This window comes from Camellia sinensis, chromosome 4, assembly GCF_055761805.1.
Source record: "Camellia sinensis isolate YWXY chromosome 4, ASM5576180v1, whole genome shotgun sequence".
Lineage (NCBI taxonomy): Eukaryota > Viridiplantae > Streptophyta > Magnoliopsida > Ericales > Theaceae > Camellia > Camellia sinensis.
This window is the reverse complement of record NC_138964.1, coordinates 206625655-206636740: the sequence shown is the minus strand read 5'-3', so window position 1 is coordinate 206636740 and position 11086 is coordinate 206625655. Positions and strand designations below refer to the sequence as shown.

General features: G+C 33.6%; 2 protein-coding genes across 2 annotated transcripts; one reads left to right on the top strand and one right to left on the bottom strand.

The window, feature by feature from the left end:
• The first annotated feature begins 240 nt into the window (after positions 1–240).
• On the top strand, positions 241–5722 carry LOC114270849 (stress response protein). The gene is made up of 7 exons (XM_028212475.2): positions 241–738; positions 1328–1518; positions 2060–2113; positions 3834–4054; positions 5062–5199; positions 5297–5362; positions 5453–5722. Exons 2-7 carry the CDS (start codon positions 1347–1349, stop codon positions 5534–5536), a joined length of 735 nt encoding a protein of 244 aa, XP_028068276.2. The 5' UTR covers positions 241–738; positions 1328–1346; the 3' UTR covers positions 5537–5722.
• A 1704-nt stretch (positions 5723–7426) lies between these two features.
• On the bottom strand, positions 7427–10826 carry LOC114270847 (putative histone chaperone ASF1A). Its single transcript, XM_028212474.2, has 3 exons — positions 10398–10826; positions 8111–8226; positions 7427–8004 (listed from the first exon to the last, which is right to left on the bottom strand). The coding sequence occupies exons 1-3, from the start codon at positions 10504–10506 to the stop codon at positions 7681–7683; spliced, it is 549 nt and encodes a 182-aa protein (XP_028068275.1). The 5' UTR covers positions 10507–10826; the 3' UTR covers positions 7427–7680.
• Between the last annotated feature and the right edge of the window lie 260 nt (positions 10827–11086).

Below are 11086 nucleotides of genomic sequence, written 5' to 3'. Positions count from 1 at the left end.
AATCATCCCAAACAATCCCTAATTTTTAGAGAGAACTCTATTTATAGTTACAACAATGATTCATCCCACTAAAAACATCACCACTAATAGTACTAATACATTAAAAAAGTAAAAAAAAAAAAAAAATACAACTTTAAGACCAAAACATCACATCATTAATGGCGAGACCCACTATCACCTAATTAGTGGGAGCACTAATTAGTGCTCCCAAACATTTTTCTTATAGTTATCCCAATGTATGTGTTGATTTTTATAGTCGTCGAAGGAAAATCACATGTTGATAGCCGTTGGATCGCCTTTAGACCCTTCCATCTCATCCGAACCCTAAACCTAAATCTAAACCCTAAACCCTTCCAGACCCTTCGTGTTTTCTCTCTCTCCATCTCAGATCCTTCTCCTCTCTCTCTCTGTGTTTTTCGGCCTCTCTGTCTCTGTTAGCTTCCATCTCTGCTGTTCCATCTTTATCTCTACCGATCGTCCCTGCCTCTCTCTTCCCTCTGTCTTATCTCTCTCTAAACCCTAAATTCTAAACACTTTGGATCTCTATCTTCGATCCATCTGAGAAACCCGAAACCCTTGAAATCGACTCCTTCACATCGTCTTTCTGATGGAGAAGATCAAGACGAAGCACAAACAAACCGTAAGACGAAGCAGATGAAGCCGAAACTCCTAAACCACACACAAACCCTAAGACGAAGCTTGAGATTGCTGAAATCCATCACGCATCTTGAAATCCAGGTATTTTTTCTGAAATTGTCTTTCTGATGATGGAGAATTGCTTACAATTTGCTTCAAATCGCTTGAGATTGCTTGAAATCTGTTTGAAAGTTTTTTATTATTGTTGTTATTTTTAGTCTGTTTGTTTGTTGTTTTGGTGAATTTTGTTAAAAAATATTATTTTCTGTTCGGGGGAATTTTTGCTGGGAAAGGATGAGGGAGGGAAGGAAAGCAGTTGGGGATGATGATGATCTTTGGAATGCCCAGGCTTGTGCTAAATTTGGGATGATGATGATCTCTCACATTGAATCCTATTTCTTATTGTTTTATTATTTATAAAGGGTTTAATTTATTTGTAAATCTTTTCATGATATTGACATATGGAATTTTTTCTCGTCTAGGATTTGAAATTTTGTGAAGTGAAAGATAAGAAAAGAAAATGAAGTGAAAAACTCTTTGCCAAATCCAAAATCCTAGGAACAATTTTGCGAAACAAAGATGATATTTACAGCAAGTTGTGTGTGTAGGTTCAATAGTTGCAAGTAATTCACTTAGATCTCTGGGTTTCCACCTTCTTTATTTTTATTTTTTTTATTTTTTATTTTTGCAGTTGAACAGAGTAAAAGACAATGATAAAAAGGAGATTCTATAGGCATGAACATGGAGATAGAAATAGTGGCTCTGATTCTTCTTCATCTTCTTCAGACTCTGAACTAGAGGCGGAAGCCGCTGAAGAAACAGAGGCAGAGGATGATGTTGCAGAATTTAAAGAATACCGCCAATCTCACTCTTCTTTCTCTGGTTTGTTTATCCTTACTTTTGTTCTTGATGTTCAACATTTTTTTTTTGCTTGTTCTGTTGCTTTGCTTTGTTGCACAGGATTGAATCTTGATAAATTTCTTCTCTCTCTCTCTCTCTCTCTCTCTCTCTCTCTCTCTCTCTCTCTTTTCTTGTTAGTTATATTAAGGTTGTGTTTGGATTATCCTTTCCAAATCCCTATCCAAATCTATGATCCAAACACAACCTAATTAAATGGTAGTAGGAAATTTCTATGTTGATATTCGCATAACTTTTCATTGGTATGGCTTGACCATGTACATTTGTTTATTTCATTGAGTATTTAAGAATCTGTTCCTCTTTTGTTCTTTTCAAACATTTCAGCTATGTCATCATCTCTAAAAATTATCTTGGACATTACATTCATTTCTACATGGCTTGTAGATTATTTCAGATTTGAGCAATGGGGATGTTTCTAGATATCTTCATTATCTTACCTCAAACACAGACATACACACAAAAAAAAGGCACAAAATTCTTATTGAATGAATATTGTGTTTTTCAGGATACAAGAGTGAGGATAGCACCTCGGCAAATGAAGTTGATGTTGACTCATCAGGTAGTATTATTTATTTCTACTATTTGAAATTCTTAACTTCTGCATATTTTTTTTATTGAAATTCAACGAGTTATATATCTTGTTTCATGAAGATTTTTTGTGTATCAGTGTCTCTCATGTAACAAAAGGTCCACTCTTCATGGTCTTAAACTATTTTTCGACAGTAGCATGTTACAGTTCTATGATTTCAGTTGTGCCAAACGATTTCGATCACACTAGGATCTTAAATTTAGTAGAATCTTAAAATTATTACAATCCTATTTATAAAAACGTGTAGAATCACATACGATCCCGATTCTATTACTATCCCGATCCTAACAATTTTTTTTGGGTATTTATTTCTTATATATATGTATGTATATGTGTATATCTATATAAAAAATTTGACTATAAGCACTTTTTTCAAATGTCTCTTCTAATTGATGTTAACATAAAAGATGCATTATATCAAATTTATCATTTTTTTCTTTAATATTTTTAAAATTACGTAACATATATTATCATTATTGATAATTTTTCATTTTATTTTACATTGAAAGTAGAACCTGACGATTCTCGATCTGATTTTACGATACAATCCACGAGTCCCTTCCAACGATCCCATATAGAGTCCCGATTTTAACAACCTTGGGGATATGACAAGTTGTCTTTTATTTGATGAATATTGAATATTGAATGTTGAATGTTTATTATTTTTTTCTTAGATTTAAATACTTAATAAATCATCCATTAAAAAAAAAAAAAAAAAAAAAAGATATAAATTGTTAGTGTTAATTTAACGATTTTTTAAAAAAATAAATAAATAAAATTAGAGTTAGTTTTTGTTAATATTGATTGTTTGTGAGTGTAATATTAATCTAGATAGCAGATAAAAATATATGAAAACATATTTTATTGTCGTGTTCCCGCCGTGTCTGTGTCTCCATTTTTTTGAAATCACATTGTCCTGTGTCCGCATCCATGTCCGTGTCCACATTATATCCCTGTCTGTGCTTCTTAGATGAACATGAACGAAAATATAATATGAAAACCTAACTACAGGTCAAACAAATTAATCCAATATGAATAAAACAACGATATATTCCACAGCACTCAAAGAATTGATAATTTGAAAGTTATATTTTTTTTTATTAACATCTGGAAGTTAAGAATGCAAAAAACAAGGAGCTTATGGACCTATTGCAAAATTTACCATCCAATGGTCTCTTCTAGGGAGAGAAGAATACTTGACTTTCAAGAGAGAAAATAGAATTGAGCATCTCATGGGAAGAGTGGCTGTTGAAGGAAGGCGGTGGTGCAATTGATGTCAAGGGTTGTGCGTTAGGGTTGGACAGCTATGGAAAAGGAGAAGCTGATGATGGTGGGCTTGATTTCCATATTTTTTTGGGTTGATTTTTGAGAGTATGTTTTCCACATCTTGCAACCTGCAATAGATGATTAACAATGGGATATTTTCCCTCAATTTGTTTTTTTACCAAACTTGCATTGTGATTTCACTGCCATATACTTATATGATTCTTAAAAATTTGCATGACTATGTCAGCTATTTTCCTGTCTGTACGAGAGTATCATCATTAGACTGTTAAAGCATTATACTATAAGCTCCCTTCTTTTATTTAGATTGCATTATTTATGTTGAAGGTTGACCTCATAATGCATGCTTTGCCATAACTCCTGAAAATCCCAATATTCTAATAATTAATACTGTAAACATTTGCAGGTTTACTAACAAATGATGATAACATTTTTATCAAAAGCCAGTCATCTAGTAAAAGAGATGCTGGAATTGTGGGTAGGCTGTCTAACACCGTGGCTGAAAAGGATTCAGTCCTATCTGAAGTAGACTGCATCTTGAAATGTAAATCAGTTTTTAGGTGCAAACTTTGTCCAAGAATTGTTTGCTTGTCAGAGGAGACTTTGAAGACTCATCTAAAATCCAAGGTACACTTTTACATATCTTTGTTTCTTGCTCCATTCAAAATCCTCATCCTGTATAGTTAGTGTCAACAGAAACCCTGTTTCATTACTTCAGTTGTGAAGTGTTGCATTTTTTGCTGCTGGGATGGGAGGGCCCTCTGCCCTCTTCCTATATGATCATTTAAGTACTAATTTGTATCGTATCTAGTAATTGTTCCATCTTTCTCTAGTGAATCATGTAATGAAGCTGTATTTATGTTTGTGAGTTTGTATATGCATGAATATGTGTATGAGCACATGTGTGGGCAAGAAACACAGGATATAGTTATTACCCAGCTAGGCTTATAAGAAACCAGCCTCATTCTGAGGCGATTAGATGCAATTCTTGAGGAAATATTAACCTTCGGCCATTTAATTGCTAATAATGGATGAACTACTAATTGTCTTCTTTTTTTTTTTCTTTGCAAGGTAGATTTTGTGGCCATCAACCATTTACCAAATTATTTTCCCCTCTTGACATCAAAATAACAATAATAATAATAATTTTTTCCCTCAAGTATCTTGGGCATATTGAACCTCTTCTATGTGATGTCAGTTTCTCATCTGACCTATCTAATTGCTAAATTGGTTCTAACGTCTGTTTCTCACCTGCCCTATCTAATTGCTAAATTGGTTTATGGGCAGTTGACCTGTGGTTGACTTAAATATGTAATCCTAGTACATTTAGAAAGAAAATTATGTAAAGTCCATGATGACCAAAATTTTGTACCAAATGATGTCTCATCATTGTATTGATGCAATGGACCCTACCTTCCATGTATTGTAACAATGCATAAATAACATGTAGCGTGCCAGGTCATTTTGGTAAAGCAAATTTGGTACAAAAATTTGATAATCCTAGCAGTACTCCAAATCTTCCTTTCTCAAAACAAAAGTTTGGGGGCATTACAGAATGGCCAATGGGTATCCCACTTGTACATATGCTGTCAATTGCTGATCTGATTGAAACTCCTTTTGTATTTTTGTAATAGAGACATGCCCGATCTGAAAAGTTACTTAGTGAAGGGAGGCTGAAGCTCGTGCTCAACAGTGATGGGGAAATTGAGGAAGAAGAAGAAGATGGAGAGACTCACGCAGAGAGGCATGCTCGAATTGTAGCTGCTACACAGGTTGGTTCATCTGCTATTGAGATCCCCACTGAAATAGATTGAAGGTCTGTTGTTTTTATGGGTGAATTAATTTCTCTTTATTAATTAATCATACCAGAATTCAGCCAACTCAAAGAAAAAAAATAAAGGACGGCAAAGACAGAGGAAGAGGTTAAAGAAGAAGGTAATTTGACATCATGCATAGTGATCCCTTGTGTATTTATTGGTTACAAGATTACATAAAGCGTGAATCATATTTTTATGTCCACTGCAGGAAAAGGGTAAAGATAAAAATTTGGATAAAGCCAAGCAATTAACAAAGAGTCCAGCCAAGAAAAGGCTTAAAAGCAAGATTTGAAGCATGTGATAAGCTTGTTGCATTCTGTGATCCAGTCCACCGAAGCAAAAAATGAAGCAAGGAAATGGCGTGTTTGTTACTGCTAAGAGATGGTTGGTAGCACTTGTTTAATTCTAGATTTTGTTTTCACCTAGCACATGCAAACTGGATTACCTAATATGTCAATTATGTTAGTTTTGCTTTTTCTCCCCTGCCTTGGTTCGCATTTGTAATTTTGTGTTGGTATTGCCCTTTCGTGTTTACAGAGAATTACATTTTTGGCAATACAATTTTGGCTTTGGCAAATTGACAAAAAAATACTCGGTGTATGTATTTGAGTTGATTCTTGGTGAAAATCTAGCATATGTGTTTTGATACTTGTCAATATATGAGTATTTGAGTTGATTCTTGGTGAAAATCTAGCGTATGTAGTTGATACTTGTCAATACACGTTTCTCTAAAACATTTTTTGCAGCGATTAATTAGGTTTCTATTTCTTTTCTTCAGTAAATGCGAACAGGTGGCAACATGCTACAATTCTCATCAAAACAAGCCCCCAATCATTTAGGCCGTGGCACATCAAGCCTGCTTGAAAGCTCATCTAATGAGTGTTTTAACCCAATCCAGAACCCCAGAATTTTTTTTTATATAATTTTTGTGGTACCTGTTAGGGCTGTTAGGGGTGCTCACAGTTCGAGTTTGGTGAGGTTATATACTGAACGGAGTTCAGGTTGAGAAAATTTCGTCTGTATCTGTCCACTCCTGGTTTCGAAATCAATCAAGTGCTAGTGAATGCAAATCAGGTTGGCAAAAAAAACCAAATCTTAATTTTACAAGAACAATTCTAATTTTTTACTAAATAAATCAGATTTTATAAATTTAAAAAAAAAAATCCTAATTTTTTAACTGAACAATGAAAAGAAATGGGGGTTCTGTTTTCCTGAACAGTGAAAAGCATTCATTTCAAATTCCAGTAATTTATTTAATGAACAAATAAATCACATATATTAATATTTATGAAGAATTCTCAATTCTATACGGTTGGGTTAGGTTTAGCAGATTGAAACTTCTATATCCACAACCCGACCAAAATTCTTTTGTTTTTAAATTACTAGATGCACATCCATACCCCCGTTGCATCCATTGAAGATAAAATATTAAGTATAACAATTATACCATTCTACATGATATCACTGGCTAATAATAAATTAGATAAACTATCAATAGGTCCTAATAGTTGAGCTTAATTTCAATCAAGTCCTATTATAAATAAATCTTGATAAAATTGTCATTAAAAATAATTTTTTTGTGACAATTTTTACATACGTCGTTAAAAATTAACAATTAGTGACTTTTGTCATAATTTTTATAAATTATCATTAAAACTTACAATTAATAACGTTTTTTTATGATCAATTTTTCTCATAAGACTTATTAAACAATAAGTCAATTTACTAAGACTTACATGTACCCGTAATAAATTGCAAACGAAATTCAGTAAAAAGTCTGATCACCCCCTGACCCAACAATGTTGTAAACCCTACTGTAAATTAATTGCCCATTGGATCACGCATATCATTATTACATCCAATATTTAATCATGCAATTAAGCACAGGGAAACATCAGTGGATGCCAAATTCTGTAAATTTCGTGGGACTTGTTTCTTTATTCAGGCCGAGCAGACTGGAGGATGTACTGCATCTAATATCAATATATAATCTAGTATTCTTACTAGGTAACAAGGAATAGGAAAGCATTGAACCAAAATTGAGAAATAAAATTAATGCATCCACATGCAATTCAAAAGGTGCTTGTAATAAGCAAATAACTAATAGAAGCTCCCCTTACTAAATAATCCACATATACCTGACACAGTGAATGACTGGGATCATGAACTGCATACAGCCAACAAAACAAAAAATTGTCGCTTTCATATAATCACAAACTCCATAATCCAGTTTGGAATGATGCAAGGTAAGCGGCTAAGCACATATTGGATCAAAATAAATACTACAAAATGAAAATAAATAAATAAAAATAAAAAGTTGAACGCATTGTTTCATCTAACATTTGAGCAATTAGATCAGCTAAGCGGGCAATCTTGCTATATCTACCTATAATAGATAGAGATCAGGAATCTAGAGAAGTTCACAAGACTGAGGACCTAAAGTCCTTCATTTGAAGGATTATCAAGTGGAGCAGGCAGCTCTTTGTTTCCATCTGCTTGTTCTCCACTTTCACTGTTTTCCTGGTGGAAATTGATGGGGAACTTTGTGACTCTGGGTTTGTCAGATAGTATATTTCTTTGGACCTTATCGATCAACACCTTAGGAGGAGGTTCCTCTCTTAGCTGCTCATCTTCATAATCATTGTTTACGTAATAGCCCACTCGGACAAATTCCTGACCTAGATAAGAACATGTCAGTAGGAGCACTGTCACACCGATTATGTCTTCTTCGCGGATCTTTGAAGGATCTGGAGGGTCTGCCTGGTAGAAGTGGCCAGCAAAAATATAATGGATAAGAGTTGATCCATATGCAATCAAAATAGGAAATTCTGAACAGATTATTAATTCAAGGACTTGGTGAAATTACTTGGAAGACAAAACGATAGTTCCCAACATTGACAGGCCCAACAAGTACACTTTCTAAAAGTTGGTCATATGTTTCATCCTCAGCAGATCCCACGTAAATGAGTTTCCATTCAATATCTGCATTAAATAAAATAACTATAAGCTGGATAAAAAACGGCTATTTCAGAATTAACATATATCAACCACAAAGCCTGACTTAACTTGATCAAGTAAAAATGAGTACCAATTTTCTTCTTTACAAAAAAAGAAAAAATAAATAAACAAAAAAGAGCAAGAAGAGAACCAGAACAAAACTTTTAACCATACAGTTAATTCAATAATTTGGTAATCATAAATGATGATGCTCATGCACATACACAATCAACAAATCATATCTAGGGCCACTCCCCCCAAGCCCTGGGACAGCATTATGTTGGGACAATTCTGAACAACCGATAATCCATTTTCAAGAATTTCCAATTTCAACTCGAAAGTCTATCAACAATTTTCAAAGGAATCCACTTATAAATTCCCAAAGAAAACAATTAATTGTTTTAGATTAATCAGGTGCATTTGAGCATCCTATATCTTCTAGGATCATTAGTTAAAGTTGGTAAGAAACACTTTAATTCTTCTTTAACAACACATAACCATAAAAAGTTTAAAGTGTCTAGAGTTTTGAATCGTTAAACTATTCACCTGACAAGGCACTGAAAAGATTTAATTAAGGTTTCTTCTATCAAATAAAGGTATCAAGATTCCTCAAGGCTTGCTCATTGACCTAGGCATTGGTAAGTTACCTCAACATACCATTCAGGACCGTGTTATTTTAATCACTCTTAAAATATCATACTGGCACCATCAAAGTTGCATTTCTTTAACCCCACGCTTCCAATCAAAAGGAAGGGATAACAAGACAAACATGGAAACCAGATGATTTATCAAGGGAAAAAGTATGTGAACTATTTAGAAAAGAAAGAAGAAAAAAAAAAGTCAATAATTAAAAGCACAAGAACTTTTTCCCTCCTTGTAGCTTCTGCCTCAACCCCATGGAACAGGAATTGAACAACAGCACCACCATCAGGTACTTGAAATAGATTAAAGGTCCAAGTTCATCATGCATGATTATCAGTTATTTCTTCTTGTTTGAGCTGTATGACATGTATTCAATCAGGTTTTCAGACAAAGTGGTAAAACGAACAAGTGGCACATATAAAAAAAAAAAAAAACAATTAATAACAGCTAGCAGGAATCTAACCAATGATCCTAGCTGTGAGATCTATGGAACTGCTAATAAAGATAAAATAATTCATGTTCCCAGATAAGACCTTTTAGCCCATTGCATTTGGAAGGATATTTTGCCACAAAGGAAGAAAAACCACTTCCAGCATGAAAATATAAAAGAATAGGGTAATCTAAGTAACCAACCTACGGAAGGATATGGGGAAACCACATTTGGTGTAGTTCTTTTTTTTTCTTTTTTTTTTCCTTCCTTCCTTCCTTCCTTCCTTCCTTCTCTGTTTGTTGGTGAAACAAAATGCTGTTTGAAGCTTCTTCAATGACCAGCTAAATCATTTACTAGTTACTGGCATTCCAGCATGGAAAGAGAAGAGGGGAAACCAAACCGCCCTTAACTTGAGTAATCAATAATGTAGATGTCCTCCCAAAATAACACATTTGGGTTGTGTTTGGATCATAGATTTGGGTGTGAATGAAATATAACTGCATTTCACCTACCTTTTCCTTTTCCCTTATTGTTTCCAAACCCTTACCCAAACCCATGATCCAACACAGCCTTGAAGTAAATATACAGAGTGTGCTGAAGGGAACATCAACCGGCCAGCAGTTGCAGTAAAATATTGAAATTGCCATGACAACTTGGTTGAATTCTGGGCAATAATATACCATGTCAACCTCCCAACTTGTAATAGTGGAAAGAATCAAAGTATCAAACTTGAAAATCTCATTCCCAATCAAAGAAGAGGTCTAAGAATTCTACCTTTACTTGGCTCTTAAATCAAATTTCAACACATGCTGAAAAAACCCTAGCAGAATATAACTCAAAAGTTGCTAACGTTCTAGCTAAAGCAATAAGAGACAATTAAAGCCATTTCCTTGAAAAATTGATAAGGTTTCAACATAATATACAAATCGATTGAAACAATACGAACCCTAAACATTGACCTTGACCATATATATATATACATACATACACACACAGCAATAAAAAATTTCAAAAAAAGAAAAAGAAAAAAGGAAAAGAAAAAAGCGAAATCAATCAAATCTTATACAATGGAGAGAGAGGGTACCATCTTTAAGAGGAGTGACGCACTCGTATGAAATTTCGAACTGGAAAGGGGTGAGAAACGATGATGGATTTCCCAAGACGGTGACGTTGGTGATGTTCACAGCACTCATCGAATCAAACCTAATGTCAATTCCGTATTTGGAGTTATTTTGGTAGAGCGTTCGGTCAAAACCCTAGGTTTTCGAAACCTTTATCGAAGCCTGAAAACCCTAGAAACGGAGGATCCAAGAAGAAGTGAAGGAGAGAAAGAAAGACTTAGCATAGCAGAGCAGAGCACAGAGGAGAACCGTAGTAGAAGAAGAGCATAAAGATTTGAGAGAATTTATGAGTGCTTGTGCTTCATTCGGCGAACTTTGATCCTTTGTGGCGGGAAATAATTTTGGGAAATAATATTGGAAACACCCTCTCTTTACCCATTTGTATTGGAAATGAAGAAAGAAAAAAAAAAATTCTTTTATTTTTTTTAATATATATATGTTTTTTTTAAATTTAGGTTTCACTTGAAAACAAATTATTTTAATATTTTTTTAATTTTTAACGAAAAAATACGTAAAAAAATAATATTACAATTTATAATAATTTTTTAATTAAAACATATAATTATTATTATAATAATTTTTTAATTAAAACATATAATTATTAAAGGAGACCTTAAAACATAAAAAATACCATGAATTAAATTAATAAACA